The following is a 22,947-nucleotide window of genomic DNA, read 5'->3' as shown; positions in this document are numbered from 1 at the left end:
TTTATTTCATTGCCCTCATACCTCCTGAAGGCTGTAGCTTTTTTTTCCCTGAGCCCAGTAGCCAGCACGGTCTCCTGAATCCCTTCCAGGTAGTGCTCTTTGAATCCAGTCTCGAATTAACCGCAGCGCCCTGCTGTGCTTTTGCCCTTGGAGACAGATACACAGGTGCCTTCTCACCTAGAGCTGGCCTTCAGAGACCCGCTCCCCCCCTTGCTCCCAGGCCACTTCACCCCTTTGCCAGTTAGTCTGGCTTGATCTTCGCTAGCACTCAGATGCTCGGTCGCACGCCAGCGCTTGCTCCGGTTGCTGGCACCACGGACACGTGTGCCCCTGACTCATGCCCTGAAGTTTGACTCCCGGTGCTGGCACTCAGCCCCGTCTGTGCATGTGTGCACGCAAAACAGACCGCCCCTCGCCCAGGAGAGGGTTAAAGGAATTTAATAAGAAGGTAGTACAGACTGCGCCGATCAGGCGCATGGCATGGCCTGACAAGCAGCATACTGAGCAGCAGCTATTTACGCCTGACCAGCCCTTTTTATCCCCTTAGCCCTCAATTTCCCCGCACTTGTTCGTCCCCGAATTGCTTAAACCCCTCCTTTCTCCTGCTCTTGGTTTCTTCCCTAAACATCCCATAGTAAGTCCTGTGCAATCTGAGCTCCTTTCCCCTGGCATCCCATAATGGGTCCCACACCCCTGGGCAGCAACCCCCTTTGGTCTGAAAGGGGATGTGAAGAGCGGCTCCCAATGGCTGGTGGTGAGGGTTTCGCACTGGGACAATAGGGCTGACGGCTCTGCTGGGACAGCCGGGGCACTGGTCGAGATGTTCCTTCCGTGAGTTGGATTCCCACCTGCCCTTGTGCTCTGCCCTCTGTCCTGCGCTGGGCTTCTGGAGACGGGCCTTCGATGGGCTGATGGCTCCAGTGAGGGGTCTAGACGAACCCTGGCAGGGTATTATTTGGGCTCCCCCTCCTGCCGTTGTCTCTTTGAGCTCCTCTGCAGCTGTGCAGACCAGGTTTCATCACATCGCCTAACAACAGAACTTTTGAAAGTGGGGATGTGAGAGAAAGAAACAAAATCAATAACATTGGAACTTCAAAGAAACAGAACTGAAAACTAAATATTTGTAAGAATTAAGGAACAGCAGTAGACCACTTCAATATAATGGTATATATGAATAACATTTAAATGACTGCTTTGCATGGATGTCTAAGTTGGCATTAAGATAGTTTCGGTACTGGCAGTGTTTTACCTGTGCCAGCACAGAGCTCTCTAATGCCAGTTCTGCTTGTAAAAGAGGTGAAGATGGCGTAGCAGCATGCAGTAGTTGCCCTTGCCAAGCAGTAACCTTGGCATAATTTAAGTCGCACCCCCATTAAGTAAATGTTACGCAGTTTTCTAGCTGCCAGAGAAGTGGGAATTTGCAGGAAGAGAAAGAAATGGAGGAATACAAAAGAGAAGGGACATTTGAATGAGTGAGATGGAAAGTGGTGTTGAAGGAGAGAGAAAGATAAATCATTCTTTGGGTGGCTTTCCTGCTCTGGGGGCTAGTACTCAGTTGGACAGATACTTCTCTGTACTTCTCAGCTTTATTCTATTTTCCTGAATGGCATGGCTGGAGCAATTTACAGATGTTGATGATTTAGATCCCTTTGCTGTGTCAGGAAAGGGCTCTGCTGTGTGGGCATGTGGAGTTTTCATATGACTTCCTGTTGCTTCATATCAAGTTTCTGATACCTCAGTGAAACAGAACAATTTTTAATAAATTATTTTAAAATAATTTTGACATAGTAAGAACAGGCAATGTTTTCTTATTCACACATTCCAAAATCTAGGTATTTGTAGAAGTTCCTGATAATGGCAATCAAGAGGGTACCAACAATTTACGCAGATTTTGGATTGAGGAGACAGTGAAATGGTGGAAGTGCGAGATTTATTCAAATAATTATGTTTAATAATTGCTCCTTTAAATAACTATCTTAACTACTCTGCTATTCAACAACTAAAGTTATTATTAGCCATAACAATGAAATATATCAAAATTTCTTCTCTTTCTTTAAAGGATCTGCTTTTGCTAAAGCAAAACCTGAAAGTCCTTGGACATCTCTGACCCGCAAAGGAATCGTGAGAGTTGTTTTCTTTCCGTTCTTCTACAGGTGGTGGCTACAAGTAACATCGAGGGTCATCTTTTTCTGGCTGCTTGTTCTTTACCTTCTTCAAGGTAGAGTTGGATTACAGGACCAGCTTCAACTGAATGTGTTATTTTAACCATGTGGAAGCTGCTGTATGTTACTTGGTTCGCTTTATGCTGTTAAGGTTCATTCCAATATTTTCTGAAATATTGGAGTGACACAGTCCCAAGCATGTGTCTTTTGGTTAACATTTGTTTTACATATGTAAAGGGGGCATACTGAAAATTTAAGGATTTCCTCACAGGCTTTTTTCAGCATTTAGCACACATTCATTTGTCATCTCTGTATATAATTTAGGTTTCCAGGCCTATCTAGTTTAGTTCAGGACTAAGCAATATCAAAGAAACCTTTGGCTTAGGCAGTGTATTTTTGTCTTGGGCTTTTGGTCTTTCTGGTACTTGTGCAGATCAAGAGCTCTGCTCAAGAAGCAAGCAAGGCCAAACCTGTGTGCAGCTTGTGCCACCTGGTAGGATGATCTGTTTGACCAGTTTTCAGTTGTCGTTCCATGAATTGTTTTGTCACATCAGAGGCAGTGAACTTCTAACTTATACTTTAGTCAGACCTCAGCCATGCTCCTAAATGACTGGCAAGTGGGGAGGCTTATTGTCCTATGTGCTTCTGCTCTTTTTTCCATTGCAATGGGGAGACTATGCATCACACAACAGAGTATCTGCCAGTTCATATGTGAACAAGTGTCACTTTTGGGCAGCTGTTAACAAACAGAAGGCAATTTGCAGCTTTTGGGATGCTCAATCTTGAGTTCTAGTAATCTCACTTTGTGCTTCTCTTAATTATATGTAATATATAAGAGGAAAATTAGAAAGGGAAGAATGTAATGTAGTGAGTAAGTATCTAACAGTGTGAAAGTCACCAAAAGAATAAGTATATCAGAAGCGTGTATAACAGAAATGGAACAGAAGGTTAATGAAAGTTGGGAGCAATTTAAGTACCCTGAGAAGCTAAATGACTGATAAATTTTTCACTGAAATTCAATTAAAAGACAGTATTACTTTTTCAATTTTGCTATCTGTCCTTGCAGTTGTGAATCACTGTACCATTTGGAAATTGTATTTAAAACAAGAAATAGTTTAAAAAAAAAAAAAAAAAGGCGGCAGTGCCTCTTGTGTAGTGGTGTTAGCAGCTATAAAATGAATTTCACAATGCCAGTGCCCCAAAACTTGAAATATTGACATATTTTCATGTAGTCTCCTATAAAAACTTCTCCTTATCTCCATTTCCGAGATAGGTGCTTAGGAAGTATTGTTGTGTACGTTAGCATTTGTGTATACTATGGTAAGCCATCCCATAGTGTTAATGATTTTAATCTCATTTATAGTAATATAGGTAGTAAAATCCGTAAATTATAGTTTGTTTGTTACCATGTTCATAGGTGGCTTACTCTAAGAAACACCATTACAGTAATTTTTTATGTTCCCGTTCTTAAATTTATTTAAAAAAATACATTCACACTTAATTTTTGGAGCCTTCATGAGACTCTAAAAGCAGCAAAATAGTAAGACAATGCAGATTCTGAGTGCAAGCAAGTTTTTTTAGGATATTAATTACAGAGCTATCTTGTAATTAACTTCTTTTTTCCCTCAGATTTCTTGGGTTCTATGATTTACTAAAGTTATGGTTGGAATGCATTATTTCCCTAATCCATATATTATTAGTCTGTAATGTGACAAAATATTTCCGGTATTTCTGAGGTTGTGAATTAACAAATCCTGGGGAAGAATTAATAGTATTCCATATTACACTATAATCCAACTACTTGAAACACCTGCCATTTAAATTATGCTGAATTAACTGCAGAGTTTTCGATGGTTTTTTGAAATAAATTGAAAGACTTACAAGGTACAGTTAAGTGAAATTAAATTGACAAAATTTTTTAAGGGAAACTATTTAAAACAACCTCCTTCAAGCCTTTCCTTCTAGCACTTCTATAGAAGTTATGCTTATATTTTACTCAGAAGGGTGTGCTCAGTTATTCATTTTGTACCAAATAGGTAAGGCAGCACCAAAATGTCAAGAATCTATTATGAAAGCTTAACAACAAAACACTTCAAATTCCAGTGGCCATATTTCTGCCCCAAATCTGAATTTTGTATTGTAGCTTGGGGTTTCTGTCATCATGACAGGTTCTCACTGACACTGTTGTAAAATGGTCTGACTTTATTTTGTTTATATATATTTATTTAAGTTATTTTATTTAGTTATGAAGTATTTTATACATCTTTATGAACTGCGTTACTTGGAATTACTGCTTCGAAATTGATAAGTTTTAGCAGGGTACTTGCTAGCATTTATGTAAGCCTACAGAAAAGAATTCTTTCCTTGGCTGTAGATTTAACTCCAGATTTTATTTGCATTGGTTTTCTTTAGTATAAAGTATGATTAGCAAAATGTGTGATAAGAAAACTACAGAGAAATGTTTTTTGTCCAAGGTCATGGAACAGGCTGGTGAATTAGGGTAGAAGTAAAACCTTTTTCTTCTGACTTCTTATCCATTTAGTTTATAGCATTACCTCCTTCTTACTTTAAACATGTTTCTATATTCTAATAGGAAAATGAAGTGTGAAATTATAGTGTGTATCTCCATTGCGTATTTCTTAAGTATGAAACAAGAAACTTTAATAGTGATAGAATGATTGTTTATTGTGGTGAGATACATATATATGTACGTATGTGTTTTTAAACTTGGTAATACAAATATTCAAAGCTTTAAATGCTATAACAATAAATGCTTATTGGTCTTTGAAATGTATGGTTGCTTTCTTTGATACAGCTTTTTGGTCTATGTGATATAATTTCTTTTTTGTCTGTTTCACAAAATAAACCATTGTAATTTAGGAAAGTACAAGTCCAAATACTATAAATAAGTAAAGACTTAATTATAAGTGGTGTGAGAAATTCTAAAACCTTGCTGTTGGTAGGACCAATTCTAGGATAATCTGAACTACAGTGTCTCGACACACTGTGCAGAAAGAAGTTCTTGGATTTCCCTCCCATCCTACTGAAAAGATCAGGAGATTGGTAACATTTTCTTAAATCTGTGTGAAACTTCTGGTGGGAACCTGCAGTCTACAGATTTGTATCTTCTGGAAGAAGAAGGTTTCTTCTAGATCACTCTGCTTTGCTAAATGTTTTTTTAAGTAGCAGAAGAAATCTTGTAGTGAAGTTTGAAATTATTTTGTGGAGGCCTGCTCCTGCAGGTTATTTCATGTGGATCTGTGGAGCTCTGTGTTCTCAGAAGTCTATGTTTACCCAAATTGTATGGTAGGAGTCAAAATTGGCTACTTATTTACACTTTATAATTTACGAAGCTAATTGTATGTGTGAGAAACCCAGTTAAGCTCATTTAGAAAGAGGTAATGTTATCTGTACCTTTTACTATCTGTACCTTTTTGTTTATTTTTTTAATAAGTTGGATTTCTGATTGATGCATACTGTCTTTCTGAGGAACCTCATACAGCAAAAACTTAGTCCACATATAGTAATAAAAGACACCCTATGTGTTCTACATAAGACTTCCGTGCTTTACTTTAGGAAAAAGGCTGATGGGATGTTAGAAATAGATCACCACAATCAAAAATAATTCCATTGTTTTGTACATTCATCATGTTTCTAATAATGGTTACCTTGCTAAAGATTATTTCATGAAAAACACGTCTAAATCTCTTTTTAGTGGAAAACATTGCATCCAGGTATCTGCTGTGTTAGATGTGGCTTCATGTGATAAATTTTAGGTGTTTGAATGTGACACGTAAATTTGCATGTGGCTGTATTTTTTCAATTAATTTTAGCAGAGAACTGGTGAAAGCTGTTGAACTTGTAGTATGTATTTCTTGTGCTAGGAGTAGGTCTAAGTTACGGGGCTTTCACTTCTTAGTGGTACAAGAACAAAACCAAGTTCTTGGGGGATGTGTGGGTGTTAGGCACAGAGAATTATTCCCCTGTTCTGTTTCTGAATTGTTTCTCGGAGTTTCTGGTTTTTTTTCTTAATAGCTTCGCCCAGATGAGTTACAGAACACAGCACTTCAAGCCATAGAGGCAGAGCCACAAGAACATACAACAAGCAGAGAAAAGAGAGGGATTGTCTCTTACATCTGCCCCGTGCCTGTTGAATGTGTTCAGATTGACCTGAAGCCTGTAAAGACCTTTCTGAGTTGTAGAAGTGTGTGGGCTCTGGGTACAGGAGCAAGAAGAGCTGCGTGGGTGTGGGTGTTGGCTTGTGAAAAGCTGGTTATAGGGTTACAAAATTAACAGTTAACTACAGAATTGGGAGCTGACCCTTTTCCAGCCATAAGTGCTAGCTGGAGTCCTGGTCATTTCAGCTGGACTGCCTCATAGTTTACATGGTTTGTCTTTGATCTTTCCTCATTACTAGAAAATATACACACAAGTATATATGAAATGTATACAGGGTTGCACTTAACGCCTGTCTGTCTATCCACATGGGCAATTTTGTCCTTTGACTGGAATATGGAGTTTAAAATGCATTCTGCTAGAGAATATAAAGAATTTCTAGTCTCAAGTCTGTTGATCCTTAGAGTGTTGTAATAGATGTATGGTTCCACAGAGCCACAGGCTAGTTGAGGCTGGCAGGGAGCTCTGGAGATTGTCTAGTCTGAACCCCTGCTCAAAGCAGTGTCAGCTAGAACAGGTTGCTCAGGGCTGTGTCTAGTCAGGGTTTGAATATCTCCAAGGATGGAGAGACTTCAGCCTCTCTGGGCACCCTGGTCCTGGTTTGATGAGTCCTATGCTCACCTGACTTGTTGGATTGTGCTGCGTCGTTATAGGTGATACAGAATTAAATTTATTTGGACTACTTTAAGGATGACATTTGCTTTTTGTTTTTGTCTCCTACTGAAGTTTTATCTTAATTTAAAGCTGTTTCATGGCAGAACTGGCTTTCCAAATGTTTTGGGTTCCCCCCCCTTACCGCATTCTGCCGCCTCTTTTTGAGCAATAGGTATAATATCAGAAGTGTAAACGAAGAGGTTGATATTAAGACAGTAGGCAGCTGTTTAAATCTTTGTTACTGCCTGTTTCATTGCAATTACAATCCCTTCCTCTCAGAATTACATGGGTTGGTTTAAAATGCAGGTAAAGGACTACATCTGACTGTTTCTCTTTTTAACAAAAGCCATGTAACGAGTTGGCCATTTCAAATATTGAACTCAACCTCATTTCCATTCTTTTCCAGTTGCTGCTGTAGTGTTGTTCTATACAGCCCAAAGCCCACATAATATACCTCTGACTGAAGTAATTGGGCCAATATGGCTAATGTTGCTACTTGGAACTGTGCATTGTCAGATTGTTTCAACACGAACTCCTAAGCCACCTCCCAGCACGGGGGGTAAAAGAAGAAGGTATTGTCTATGTTGAAGTACTTACCATTTAGGATTGTTAAACTATTCTAAAGAATGTGCATGAAAAACTGTAGGGGTTTACAGCCTCTGCTTGGGAAGAGATGAGAAATTGGTGTTCTGTTTTTATCTGAAACTTTAAAATGGGTGCTTAATTGGTGCTCTTTAACTTCTACACAATGACTAATTTAAGCATTGTTTTATTTGAATTTTAATGCATTGAATCTGACGTTTTGCCTCAAAACAGTTTGCATCTGAATAGTGGTGGAGTCACCGTATTTATATTACTGCAAATTTAGTTTTAGAACTCTGTGCAATACTCACTAGTAATCTTTGTGGGAAACATACATTAGAGATGCTATTGGAAGCGTAGAACTTAAGTCTTCCAGCACTTCACTGAGTATGGTTTGCTACAGTGAATTGTCCCATTAAAATGGGAAAACCTGCAGTAGTGAATTTTGCAGGTCTAAGCCTCTGATGATGAGATGAAATGTATTTTGCGTTTAAGTGTTATGATAATGAGTAAATGTTATGCTTAGTTTTATTAAATGGAGTTTATTAAATTGACATGATATAGCGTCAGCAAAATATTTTGAAACCTTGCTTGTTTTTGCATGCTTAAACTGCTGAACACATTATAGAACTACTAGATTGCACTTATAAAGCTACCTTCCAATTTTAATCTCTTCTGATGAAGGAAATTAAGGAAAGCAGCACATTTGGAAGTACATAGGGAAGGAGATGGCTCTAGTACCACAGATAACACGCAGGAGGGAACAGTGCAGAGCTACGGTACAAGCACCTCTTGCAGTATTGGCGCTGTCTTCAGAGATATCTGGCATGCTGCTTTCTTTTTATCAGGGTTTGTATTTATTCAAGGCTTCGTATGTGTTAGAGATGCACTATCCCTTTTCTAAGTAAACAATGATATAATGATTAAACTTCTGATGATCTGTTTTTTTTGTTCTTAATAGTAAACCCATCTCAGTATTTGAACATGTACTAATGTGGTGTTTCTTGACTTTTGTAAATGCTGATGCAATAATTTTGAAAAGATATTGAATTAACTTTTAGTTAAATTATATTTTGATGTAGGAGTACTCTGTGGGCTGTCAGGAACGAACCAACTCAGCTTCTCAATTTTAATCCAATGAGAAAAGTCGACTCTTTAATTTTACTTTATTACATTAGCTGCTTATTGCTCTGAGAGAATGCTTATTGAACTCTATCACTGTCATCAAATCACACACTTTTTTCTGAAGGAAAAGGCTTCAGGATTCAAATAGGCACAGTGTTTAGTTTATAAATAAACATTGAAGATACATTTTGTAATGATTGGAAGAAACATCTAACCCTGTTACATTACAGAGCTGTTTTGCAAATGATTGATTTGCTAATGCAGTGCTCTGGGCAATTAAAAATTTTTTAAAAAAACATTCTGTAGCAGTCTCTGTTCAAGATATGCTATACACACAGCATTGTGAGTGCTATATATTAGCATTTATTAATGAGAAAATATGCTCATAAAATAGTATGAAATTGAGAAAAGGGATACTGCAAGTTATTACATTGTTTTGTTGTGCATGTTGCATCTTAAATATGGCAACACTAACATGTCTGTTGTACTTGTGATACATGCTCTTAACCACTGGTAAAGCTTATCTTCTGTTATGTTACATTCTGGGAATATCTAGTTGAAACTGGAGAAATTTAAAAAATGCTTAAAAATATTGCAAGAGGAGAGTTCATTTGACTTTTTCCTTTGTAGATGAAGCTAGCTTTGACAAACTATGAGTCATAGTAATAGACACCACTGCTGTTCTTTGGGTCTATATGCATTACTTTCTGGTATGTTGGGAGTGCAGTCTTGTAAACTTTTGAATGTTTTCCATTCATTGAAGATACTGATCTGCAATAAGAAGAGCGGTGTTGGAAGATTATTTTTTTCCTTATCTTCCCTTCTGTTGGGCTCAGAGTGTTTTCAGTTGAGAAGGGCTGTGTGGGACTTGCTCTAAGGATCTGTTTATACCATTTAATGAGAGGTATTGTGTATATATATATAGATGTTAAGCCTCATTGATGACTACTTAGTATATACAGTATCTTCAAATGATAAAGAGCACAGGGTGACTGAGAATGCTGTAAGTAGGTCTTAGTCATTTGTTACCTCTTCAGTTGCAGAGGCATAGTTGTTTGTGTGTCTGGAGCCATACAAACCATATCAGGAACTTGTCCAGCTGCAGAATAATCTTTTTTCCTAGGAGATAATGCAGATCAGTTTCTTCATGTAATTTTTTTTCTGGTAATGCAAACAGTTTTATCAGTGCAGGGGGGATGGTAAGAGTGGGGCTGGGAATGAGTAAGCAGGAGAGCAGCATGGAGTACATTGACTACTTGGTGGTGTTGCTGAAGAAAATCTTATGAAACCTCAGTGCAAGGAAGCTGTACAGTGACATCTGTCCTGTTTCTTAAGACATATTTTGAAGCTCTTTAGATAAGCACATTAGAATGTCTCATTAGTGTTTATTTACAGCAATTTTTCACATCTATTAAGCTTTGAGATACCATTTTCTGGAGTTTTAAATACAGGTCTTAAACACATGGTTTCAAAATTAACCTCAGAAATTATGTTCTTTGCTTTAGGGCAGGACTCTGTGTACCCAGACCATTTGCCTACACTCAGGTCACTAGTAATCTGGAACTGTGTATTTAATAAATATCCTTTTGAATGGCAGAACTCAGTCTGACTGATAAAATATAATTCTAAACTTTAATCCAGCACAGGGGCAATTTAGAAAATATTAATTATTAGTTTCACTGGAAAGGAGGGCAAGATCCAAATCAGTAATTTATTCATGTTGTACTGATTTTGGGACTTTGTTCTCCATGTGTGTCTTTACTCCAATTATGAAAATCTTACAATTGTAACTTCTTTAAAAGTTTTGCGGTGTGAAGAGGGAGGAGAGGGGTTTTTTTGACCAACCCCAATGAAAATACGTGGGAATAGAATACTTGATCGTGAAAATCTACAGTCTTCCAGAAACCTGATTTAAATCTTCCTTAATATTTTCTCTATCTAATGCATGAATAAGACTGAAAGTCATTCTTGACTTAGCTTTTGCATATGTTCAAGCTTTTCAAGACCTTGAAGGTTTATTCATGGTGGTGTCCTGTCTTGCTCTTAAATTCTTTTTATTTTAGCATGAAATTTAAAAAGTTGATTAATGACATACACATATAAAAATTGTAGGAAACTATAAATTTCTATCAGCTATGGAAGTATTGTTCATGTTTGTTATTGTTTTTCTTTTAACACAGTATAGTGCATGAAAGCCTAACTTTCAGCCCAAATTTATGCTTTTCTGGCTTGAGGCTTACACTTAAATTCAGGGATTCTTGCAAAAAATAACTTTGGTTTCTACATTAGAAACAAATGAAAGACTTCAGTCAAGTTACCTGTTTTTCAAAATGAGCCTTAGTTGATATCAGACTAGTCATTTGTCTTACAGTTTTAGCGCTTAAACATTGCTTGAGTAGTGCATTTCTATCTGAACAAATTATACATACATACATATGTTCTTTTTTTCTCCTATCTATTCTTACTCAACTGTGTGAGGCTACTTCTTCCTAGTAGCCTTCAAGTTTCACATGATGTATAAAAACTTCTCAAATCAAACTTGGAAGAGTTGTCCTGTTACTCTACTCATACAGCTTAGTAACTTGAGGAGTAAGTCTTTCTGGCTGGATGTGTGTATGTATGTGATGAGAACTGCATTCCCTTGTGCACTGTTAGAAAGACATTTTTAAGAAGTGCCAAAAGTGTATTTAATGCATTAAAAATTGGCCTCTCTGGGTTCCTGCTTATTGCAGATAATTTAATATTAGCGGTACTTCCTTAGTGCTCACAACTGAGCTTGCTGAAACTTATTCTTTTACAATGAGTTGCCACTGAAAGGGTGATACTGCCTTTATTCCAGAAGTGGAACAGCAAATGTTTCCATTAAATAATAAGCTAAGCTTTCCCTATCTTCAGTTGTCTTATCTTCATTAACTTAGTTAAACAATGACATTATGGAACAGCACAGAAATTAAGTTCTAACATGTTTACTGTTGATACTTTGCCCTTTTTGTCCAAAGCCTCAATAATGTATTAGATGATCTTAATGGACCTAGAAAATTAAAACTCTATGTGTGAGCTAGCACACTGGTAATCTGCAAACAGGAGGCTTACTAACTGCATCTCCACCACAAAACACACACTAAAGCATCTTGCTCTTTACCTTTGTAAACTTATAATAAAAATTAATCCATGCAAATATATAGTAACTACAGAAAGTGTTTCTGCTGGTTTTGTACTCATTTGGAAATAAAGTTGACTAAGAATTTTGGGAATAGGTCAGGGAATAGTAGGTGAGTTCTATAGCTTCCCACAAGAGAAGTGGAGCAGCTGTTACATTGGTTTTAAAAAAAAAAAAAAAAAAAAAAAAAGCTGTTAGCTTATTTCCAGGAAGCGCTGAGGGGTGGTGGAGTGAGATTAAAGATGGTAAGGGAGGATGAAACACCTTAGTAACTTAGTCTCTTCTCTTCATTATTTTGTCTGCATTGCAGCAGATTAATTGTTCCTTTTTGGATTTTTCCATTTTATCCAGGTCTCCCTAGCCATTTTTTGTGTTCCATCTCCCCTGTATGTGTGGAATACCTTATCTTGGGAGGAATGTGAGGCGACTATCCCAATTCTTCTGATTTGTTTGATGTACATATTAAAGAGGAATTTAATCTTCTGCTGTGTAATCCAAGCTCTCACAGAATGCCTCACTCCTTAAAGAGAAAGGCAATGCATATTCCCTCATAAAAGTACAAGATCAATTGAACAGATTCTTGATAGTTTTATGACCTATGTCCAGTGTTCTACTTGTAATAAAAATCTGGAAACTTGATTTATAACACTTGGGTTTTTTTCCCCACAAGTGTTCTGGGAATCTTAACAAATAAAATCTAATAAATACAAGATATTAATTGCTTTTCTGATTTTTTTTCCATGTAATTTACTTTGAGAATACAGAAGCTTAAGTGAGGACTTAAAGTAGTCTCGATCGATAAGGTCACAAACTGCTATTCCTTTTTATTCCTTCATCGACTGCACTTTCTAATTTGGAAGTGTAATCATCCAAACATTTGCTTTGAGAAAGCCTTTTTCTGACCTGAGATATTCTTGCTGCTACATCTGTTGACTAGATAAGTGCCTTGATGTCTAGAGAATGTTTTGGAAGACTGTTCATCAATATTAGTAGTCTTAAGAATGATAATACTGAAACATAACTCATAAACTTATTTTGTGATTTGAAAACAAGTTTAATTAGTGTGTTTGTAAGATACATCAAAATATGTTGCCTGGGGTGTAACTGGATAATACGGAAAAGGGTAAATCACCTTCTGTTCAGTAGAGTTGTCAATAAGCAGAGTGTATTTAAAACAACAAAACCAAAAAATATCTGTGTACAGAGTACTAAATAGCACGTTTGCAGCTTCAGGAAATGGCATACTTGCTAACACTTAAAGAAACTTTTAGCACACGTCCTTTTTTTGTTAAGATAGAATAGGGAAGTTTCTCATTGATGTTTGAGGCTTGTGGTTCTTCTATTGCCAAAGTTGTTGTGAAGTTTTAGTTTTAAAACTTAGGTTTCCTTTTCTTTCAGTAGCTAATAATATAATTTTCTTTCAGACACTGACAGTTTCTTTTGTAACAATTTTAGGAAAGGATAATGGGTATTATTCAGAAGATGAAATAGTTACAAATATTGCATCAAATGTTAATATTATTAGTTTGCAGTCATCTTAGTAGTAAAACTAAAATATGAGTTGAGAGGGATAAGCAGGATTTAGACTGGGGAAAAAATTGAGAGAATCATTAATTTAATACATATATTTGTTTCAAATATAGATCAAAGAAAGCAAAAAATTCTATAGATAAATCCACTGAGACTGATAATGGCTACGTGTCCCTTGATGGGAAAAAGACAGGTAAAAGCAGTGAAGAATGTATGCAGGCCCATGAACGTCGATGTGAAGTGATTAAGCCAGAAGAGTCAGGGTGGAGCACCTCAACAGTGAGAGACGCCTTCAACAATCACAGTCATCACAAAGTAAGAGTGCTTCGTTGCTTTCAAAGCAGGATTATTGATTTGTCAAATGATATGTGAGGTGTATTTCTATGAAGCTTTTGATGTATTCTTATCTACTTTATCCTTAAAAATATTTAAAAAATGAAATCAGGCTTAAGGTCCTGGGGTCAAAAATTGTGTTAAGTATTCTTATATTATGTTGTCTTATATTCCTAGCCTTTCCTTTTTCTTGTAGCATGATCATTACTGACATCTAAACATTCTTTGCCATTCTGTATTTCAGTGCATGAATTTGTGTGCTGTCTTATCTGTGGGTTTTTTCCAGACCAGCTAAACTTTACAGGGTTCTATCTGGTGATCTCATAATAAATGAGAATATACAAGAAAGTTTCTGACAGCTGAATGATCCTTCGCTGCCCTTTTTCTTTCTGTAAGGGCTACTTTTAAAATCAGGGAAATGGAAAGTGGAATAAATTAATGATTGGAGTATTCTACATGCAGTCTGTAGCACTTTATTGTTGGAAGGAGAGGTAAATGTTAACTTTGTACTGTATGTGTTGATAACTCACTGTTATAGTGTCTGCCATCACAATTTTGGTGGGGTTTTTTTTGTGGGGGTGTTTTGGGGGGGGGTTGTCGGGCAGAGTTTCAAATCTTCTGGATATATTGCTTCTAAGCCTTTCTTGGTAGATTTGGTTTAGACAAAATCACATTTAAAACAAGAAAGTCAGAATTGTTCTTTACTGTAATATGAACTAGCCCTTCATCTGAGAAATGCTTATTTTGATATTAAAATTTCTGTTTTATAATTCCTGCTGCACCACTTAATGCATTTCCAATTGTCAATATTAATATCTGATTTAACTGAGCATACCTAATAATGTTGCAGAAAAAAATTTGATTTCAGTAGGTGAGAACAAGACCTAGTATGTATGAGTGTATGTCTTACTAATATTATATTTCTTACACTAGGATACTCACAGGGCTGTGACAAATTTATCAGATGAAGTTTCTAGTGAGGAAGGGCCTGAAACTGGATATTCTATACGTCGCAATGTAGAACGCGCTTCTAGTGACTGTACACTTCGAAACAGGAAATCTCACCATTATAAGAAACACTATCCTCTAGAGGTATGTTCTTTTCCATTGCTTCTTTTCTGTAAGTTGTTAAAACTTCTTAGTTTCTTATTGAATAGATATATTTTCCTCAACCCTTTTTCTCCTATATTGGATTTTAGGAGTCTGTTAATTGGAAGTCATGCTGGTGGGGGACAGGGATTTTTTTTTTTTTTTTCATGACTGTTTTGAAATTTAGAGGCTTTTATTTGGTTGGTTTGAGCTGCATCCTATTTTTCAATTTGTTATAAGGAGCCTAAAATATATTCTGTAGATCTTGCAGCAGGTTATGGCCAGCTCTGTTGCTGTCTTTTGACACCAGTTATCTCCTCTGGAAACTTGATTTGTTACAGAAATAGTAGTAATTGGCAACATGCAAATTTTCATCATGCTAATGCTGGTGTTCCTTTCCATTTGGTTAGTATTTTGGATTTACTAACCTTCTTGTGGAGAAGTCTCATTGACTCTACCTCTGAGTTTTCATTCCCTCATGCTTATTGAAACAATCCTTTAAAATATTGTCATGAAATCTCAACAACATTGTTAATGCATAAAAATACTGGAATTTTAAGAGACTTGATGACATCATAGCTTAGAAGAGGGGAATTCATAGATTCCATATTAACAGAGTCCTTAATCATAAGGACTCAGACATTGAAAGAGAAAGGGATATGTTATCTTGTTTTTATTTATTTATAACTTTAAAGAAATTATGCTCTCTTTTGCTAATGGTGTTTAACTTAACAGATGTATGGAACGTTATTTTTTTTTAAAGGCTCTATTGCCATTTTTTCAGTGGTACTATGAGAAAAGAGCATAAAGAGTAATTTCAGCTCTGATAAAAGTCCACTTAGATGGGTTTAATAGGCAGAGCCTCATGAGTAAGCTTTCTACTTGATATGAGAAACATCTCCTTAGAAGGGTTCAGATACTGCTTTCTCTGATAACAATTGCAAAGCCTTGAAGTCAATGCTATGCATAAAAACATTATTAGATAATCTTCTCTTCTAGTCTTTCATTTATTTCTTACAGACTTTGTTTAAAAAGATCCAGAAGGCTAATTGATTTGAGTGTTTAATGCCTTATGCATGTTTGGTTCAGGATAACTGAATAGGTCGATACTTGGAACTGTTTGTTTTATATTACAGAAGATGTCTCTTGACTGTGTACTTGTGCAGCTGGTAATGCTTGACAAGAGGAAGCAGAAGGACATGATCACAGTCAATTTTTTTTCAGCTTAAATATATTTTCTCCTGCATAGAGTGCTTCAGAGCTTGGGAAGACTGTGTAGATATCTTCAGAAAGTGAAGAGACTACATTTGCTCTGTGTGTAGCTTTGGCAGTAATATTTTACACTTGTTCCCCATTTACTTATCTGACTGATGCCGTGAAAGAGGAAGCCTTTCTTTGTTCATACCAACTCGCCTCCCCCACACGATTACAAAGGAAATGAAACAATAGTTTTCAAATCTGTGAAAGCTTTCTTTGTATTAAAAAAAAAAATAAATTAGTGAAGTCAGTGGATATACTCTCAACTTTTGTCCTACATTTGCTTTTATCTTCATGTTTACTTGTCAACTTAATTGTTGCTTGAACAAGCTTTTTTAATGTTCTTATTTTATTAACTTCAGGACTCAATGGTACCCAGTAGTGACTGCCTTCTATAAATTATATATGTATATATTTTTTTTTTTAAGAAAAAAAAATAGTTCAGACTCCTTCTGCATGGATTTTATCCCTCATTTTGTAAAAGAAAGGGAAAGAGTTCAGAACAAATTTTTTCTACATATTTATTTACAAAATTGCTTACGTAAAATACATGAAGCATGATTTGCAGGAAGAACGAAGAACATTTCTTAAGATAGTAATGTGTTACAAATCATATTAAATTAGTAGGTCTGCTGAAACATTGATTATTTTTTTCAGTGTAAAAAAATGTTTATATTCTCAAACTAGTAGAAAGAAATAAATTTTGTGTAAAGAGGGAACGGAAACTGCCAGAGGACAGCGATGAGTAGGATGATACTGCTTTTAAGATTACTTACCTGTCTTGCAGGAAATGGATTCTGTTTACGGTAGAAAGTAGTTTAAAGCTCTGTAGTCTTGTTCTGAAGACAACATTAGATTGTTTTGTATGTATGCATGGGGAGATTTGAATGTCCCAAACTTAATATTTTGATTTTTTTATCTAAGATACAGATAAAAGTTGAACATAAGGCATGCTTGTTTCTCAAGTACAGTTTGTTTAAAATGATTAAAATTTTATGTATGACTATGTAGGTTACACATATACCCATAATTAGCTATGTATACTCTTGCTTATTTTTCCTCTATACACGTGATGCATAACTGTTCAAACAAGCTCACTCTGTCTTTGAGAAGATATGTTAGAGTAACGATGGGGATATGTGATTTGTAGGGGACTTTGAGAGTCAATTCCTCTATTATTACAGGCTCTTACATTTAGAAATGTACTTCTGGAACATAGCAAGCCTGCTTCTAAACCTAGTTAAACTGTGTCCACAGTGCTTGCTTGAAAGGCTATTTGAGTGCCTCAGGTCTTGGTTGACTGGAAATATCTGTCCCTTCTTCCTCCAGGGCTTTGCCCTTTCTAGAGAAAGGATTCCTTACTGTGTGGGGAGGTTAATAAGTAGCTGAAGTACTTCAGCTCAAACAACTAGAGGCAGAAGATCAAACTGTCAAATTAAATTAAAATACTTTGTGAATGATGCTTTTCTCACTCTCTAGCATTTCTCTATTACAATTTCAGTCCAATGTATATGGCTTTAAGCCTCACTTGTCTTTAACGTTTTCACTAAAATAATGAAGATATAAAGTGTTTTAAAAGAGGCTTAATTTATAGCTTATAAAATCAGAAGTTTGAGACATAGTTGGAGTCTGTGGCTTGATAATTGCTGTTAAAGTCTAAATTGATGAGTTCTAAAAATCTGTAAATTAATTATTTCCTTTTAATAGTTAATATGATTTGATTCTTCATTATGTGACCCCCTCCCCAACAAAGCAGGGACCACGGACTGTTGCTTGTTCGTACAGCATCTAAAAATGTGCAACCTCTTAGACAGTCCTTCAATAAACATGTAATTCTTTCTGATAAGAAAGATGATGGATTGTAACATAAAAAACAGATAAATGTGGATTCACTAATTTGAACTTTGACTGTTCTGTCAGGAAACAGTGTAGAATAAAAAAGCTGCATTAATTCCAATGCATATTTTAATTTCAGGATACACCTAAATCGGGTACTAGCTGCAGTTCTCGGTGTTCAAGCTCCAGACAAGATTCTGAGAGTGCAAGGCCAGAATCGGAAACCGAAGACGTGCTGTGGGAGGACCTCTTACACTGTGCAGAGTGCCACTCTTCCTGTACCAGTGAGACAGATGTAGAAAGCCCTCAAGTGAATCCGTGTGTGAAGAAAGAATACAGAGATGACCCATTTCATCAGGTTGGTATCCACCAATTTTGATTTTTTTACACTACACACAAGTTCAGTGCTATCAGCTTTATCATATGTCAGGAGGCCTGGGAGAAAGAACTCTATATTAAATGGAAGTAACAAAGCCAGAGTGATCTGATAGAATTAAAACAAGGAAAATTTGATTTCTGCTACTCAGTCATTAATTTGTCAAATGAAGAGGATATGACAATATACTGAAGTAGCCTGCAGAATATTTGAGTGTTTGAATCTTGGCTCTAGTTCAGAACAATACTGATTGATTTAAGTTTCCTCTGTGGTAGATGGTTTGGGGAGAGGGGTGTGTGTGTTGTGTTTTGGGGGTTGTTTTTGTTTGGTTGGTTTTTTCCTCTAGTGGAATTACTTTTTTTGTGAGCACGTATCAGGCATCTTTCTGTTTGCTTATATATAAATGTATATATCAGAAAGCAAACAAAGATACATAGTATCTAATATTTTCGATATGTATATGTAATGTATATATATGATGTTACATATGTATTACGTGTCTAAATTCTATTTAGATATAATATTTCTAGTTTTACCTTAAAGCTAATAATTTAATTTCCCTTCTTTAATGCTATTCTGTAGCAACATACAGGCAGTCATTTCTGAAAATTTTAGGGTTTGTTGGACAACACTTCAGTTGCAGCCTGCCTTGGGTTCATGTTGGACATAATCCATTTTTAATACTTGGTCATTAACAATCAAGCATTATTCTTCATTTGATAAAATCCATTCAGATGTCACAGTGCCAGTTATATTTGTAATACAAGTCTTATCTTTAAATTGCATTGCTAATTTGAACCACTTAAGTAAAGAGATGGAGAGAATGTGAAACATTCTTCTGGGTAAACATGTCATATGTGTTGGTAGTGCATCATCAGTACTAAGGAATGCCATGCAAGAGATGGTGTTAATGCTAAGGAAAAGAATTTCAAATGTCAGGCTTTTCACTCATAGTCAGAATTGAAAATGATGTATTTGTTGATTTTTAAACCCCTGCCCCCCCTCCAAACCCCAAAAGAGATAGAAATTTATATTTCATTCAGTCTTTGCTTTTTTTGTTTATTTTTAGTTCTTCTTGCTTACATTCCATATAAATATTAAACCGGAAGCCTTACAATAGGGAGTTGAATCGCAGTATATGGATTGACTTTGTTTTTTCTGCAGTTGAGTGTTTTTCTGTTTGATTGTAGATGTGGATTTTTGAGTTTCAGCTTCTGGTGTTGATGCTCCCTCTAGAGGGAGACCTTGGAAATCTGTGATTAAAGAAGTCTTGCAACTAATATTTGCCTTGTTTTAATAATATAAACCAAACTTTTTCATCCAGTGGAAAAAAAAAAAAAAGGAGGAGATGATTGAGTACTTAGCAGAATACAAAGATTTCAGATAAATACCGATAAAGCAAGTTATAAAATAAAAAGCTTTACTTTTAATCAATAATAAATTAAATTTAAAAAATAATATCACGCCTCTCCCCTTGCCCTCCCTCCAGCACCCACCACCACTTCCAGTAGTTTGATGCACACAATGCTAGGTAGGTGACCAGGCAGAGTTGAGAGCAATTTTAATCACCCGAATGGGAGAGGCGTGAGACAGGGCTGAGGGAAGTCAAGAAATGGCCACAGCAGAACTTGTTGCCTCAATATTTTTCCAGATTCTTCAGTTCTCACTTGACTCTCTGTTTAGCATAAAGGTTCCTCAGCCATAAGTGCATTCAGTATGTTAGGCTGGGATTGCTTGGCTCTTGGAGCGGCATGTATTGATTAGAATTCTACCACTTTCTCTGAGTCTTGCCAGATACAGTTAGCATAGGGGGGCCTTTATCCATAACAAGGATTGTAAGTACACAAATATCATTAAAAGCAAATAAAAAAAAATGTTGGCCTTAGGCTCAACCTGAGAAAAGTACTTTTCAGAATGTTAGGGTAAAAAACAATAATCAGAGAAATAAAATATTCCATTAAACATGTGGCAAAATTAAAGATGGCTTACAAATAGACCTTTGTTTTCATACCTCTCTCTTCTTTGACATGTTTGAGCAAAATAGAAGCCAATTAATCCTCAACCACAGTAGCTCAACACTATTAGAAAATGAAGTATGGGGAAGGAGAGATCTCTGTACTCACAGCTGTTTCTTGGAAAAGAAGTGGGTGATACTGAGGAATGTGGTTAACATACAGTAACATATAGTAGAAGTAAATGCTATATAACAGTATTTGTGTCAGTCTAAAGTGTTTTTTTTGCCAGCATATTGCTGACAAAGGCATAGTGACACAACAATAGATTTTTATCTCTGATGGAATATATTCTTTGCCTTCCCCAGAGTCATCTACCTTGGATCCACAGTTTGAATCCAGGACTAGAAAAAATAAGTGCAATTGTATGGGAAGGTAATGACTGCAAGAAAGCAGATATGTCTGTGCTTGAAATCAGTGGTATGATAATGAACAGAGTGAGTATTCTTTTTACTTTATGCAAATACTGTATTTAGAAGTCTAAGCACTACCAAAAATAAGCTTGGTTTATGTTGGGTTTTTTCTTTTTCTTTTTCTTTTTTTTTTTTTAAGTGTCTGTTACTGACAAGTATCTGTTATTGTTCCACAGCTTACATCACTCTGATTTACTTACTACTAACAGATAATAGATACCAAATCTTAAGGGTTGACACAATAAAATGTGTTTGCATTGTTAGGTGCTTGCTTATTTATCTCTTTGATTCTGATGGACAACTAATATGCTGGGTTAGGAATATACAAATCTGGGTATTTGGATACTAAAGTTAGGATTGGAAAAGAAAGCTTTCCTCTTTAGGAAACAAACATCTAAGAGGAGGAGTGGGATGTCTTGTTAGTCTTCCCTTCTTTTTCCTAGTACTGCTTTTTAGGAAACAGTGGGAAAAGTATTTAATTGATGTCATACTCTTTTTCAGTATGGACAATGTAGCCATTTTGTAGAGTTGAACATAGCTTAGCTTAATAAAACTATCACTGATTCTGACAAGTTGATACTTACCATCTCCAACTTGTTAAAAAGCAGTGTATTCACAAATTTAGCTCAGATCTCTGTACCTGACTCAGAGACGATACAGTTTTGGGTGCAATCCACAGCAGAAGTAAACATAACAAAGCAAAAGCCAGCACAAAAGAACTCCAGTCCTATCTGCACTGCGAACACTTTGATTCCTTTAAAAAACATACAACCTAAAACTAAAACATAAATAGGAGCATCATACAGGATGTAAGCAGTACAGCCTGACTCGTACACTTTGCTAATTCAGTGTTGAATGAATTTTTAATATAAGAATATGCACTGGAGTCTTTTAACTGCAATGTTATGTTGTTGGGTTCTTAAATGATTTGTCATATTTGGTTCCTGTGCATTAAGGGCTCTTTGAGGGCTTCCTTTTTCTTAATAGTAAACTGTGAAGATGCTTGGTTGAGGGTTTCATATAACTTACCAGGTTATAAAGTGTTCTTTGTGGTAGTAAGGCAGTAACATTAAAAATTTAGTTATGGAAATTCCAAATTAATTCCAAAGTCAATTCCAAAGTTAAAAATATACCTTGTTTTCTTTTGGTTTTAGGTGAACAGCTATATACCAGGAATTGGTTATCAAATTTTTGGAAATGTCATATCTTTAATCTTGGGTTTAATGCCATTCGTTTTTCGACTTTCCCAAGCTAAAGATTTGGAACAACTGGCTGCACATTCTGCTACTGAACTTTGTATGACTGCATTTGGATCAAATGGAGACATTCTTGTTCTCTCAATGGTTATTATAAGTTTTGTGGTCCGTGTGTCTCTAGTGTGGATTTTCTTTTTTCTGCTATGTGTAGCAGAGAGGACATACAAACAGGTATGAACAGCAATCCAAGAGGCTTCATCAAAAGCAAAACAAGGTTTAATGTTTGTGGTTTTTTTTTACTTTGTGGATATTTTAAACTTGTTTTCTTCAGCGCACTGTGATTCATAGATCAGTGATGACAAATACTTCAGTGGGCTTACAGTTTGGGAGATGACTCAGTTGCAATGGGCTGAAGTCTCTGTAGCTAGACCTTATTTCCTGGAGAACATTTTTGAGGGAAAACCTTTTAATCCTTTATTTCAGATTTCTGGCTCAGTGCATTAATCTAGCTCTTAGTCATGTCCCAGTTTGTCTCAGTTTTCCCCAAGGAGAAGGAGTTTCAATAAAAAAACTATATAATTTCCAGTTTGTTCTACCAGCGTGTTTCATTCAAAACCTTCAGTTTAATTCAAAACGGTTCAGTCCAGACCCTAGTCAAGAGCTCTGCTTGCTTTTCTGGTAGATCAGTCCCACAGCTGGAGACCGTGAGAGCTGCTATCTGAAGTAATACATCTATTAATTTATTTCTTGTTATTGTAATTTAAACTTCTAAGAGAGTATCAATATCCCTTACTAGTTGCAGAGTAGAGATACCTACTGGTCCACAAAAGAAAAATGTTTATACTTTCTTTTCTCAAATTGTAGCCAAAATATGTGATTTAACACAGTAGAACAGAATTAACCTGTTTCTAATAATCATTTCTCTTGGAAGGAACTTCTGTGATACAGGCACTCTCTAATGCAAATGACTGGCAGGTTTGATTTTTCTCCCAAATTTTAAGAGCATAGCAGATCTGTTGTCTGAAATTTGAAGAAAGGAACTAAAA

The 22,947-nt window shown here is 36.1% G+C and overlaps 1 protein-coding gene across 4 annotated transcripts in view; it reads left to right on the top strand.

Moving 5' to 3' along the window:
- The window catches only part of PHTF2 (putative homeodomain transcription factor 2), a 71,557-nt gene that overhangs the window by 33,844 nt on the left and 14,766 nt on the right, over positions 1-22,947 (top strand). For 3 of the 4 annotated variants that reach the window (XM_069801735.1, XM_069801737.1, XM_069801736.1), the window contains exons 5-12: positions 2,060-2,218; positions 7,399-7,564; positions 8,259-8,423; positions 13,503-13,704; positions 14,656-14,814; positions 18,044-18,262; positions 20,601-20,729; positions 21,860-22,132. In XM_069801735.1, coding sequence (XP_069657836.1) covers positions 2,060-2,218; positions 7,399-7,564; positions 8,259-8,423; positions 13,503-13,704; positions 14,656-14,814; positions 18,044-18,262; positions 20,601-20,729; positions 21,860-22,132 — 1,472 coding nt within the window. The remainder of the gene's footprint in view (positions 1-2,059; positions 2,219-7,398; positions 7,565-8,258; positions 8,424-13,502; positions 13,705-14,655; positions 14,815-18,043; positions 18,263-20,600; positions 20,730-21,859; positions 22,133-22,947) is intronic. The other variant, XM_069801738.1, reaches the window with a different exon arrangement.

Source organism: Haliaeetus albicilla, chromosome 14 (genome assembly GCF_947461875.1).
Source record: "Haliaeetus albicilla chromosome 14, bHalAlb1.1, whole genome shotgun sequence".
Classification (NCBI taxonomy): Eukaryota; Metazoa; Chordata; class Aves; order Accipitriformes; family Accipitridae; genus Haliaeetus; species Haliaeetus albicilla.
The sequence above is the reverse complement of the archived record's forward strand: the minus strand, read 5'-3'. Positions and strand labels throughout refer to the sequence as shown.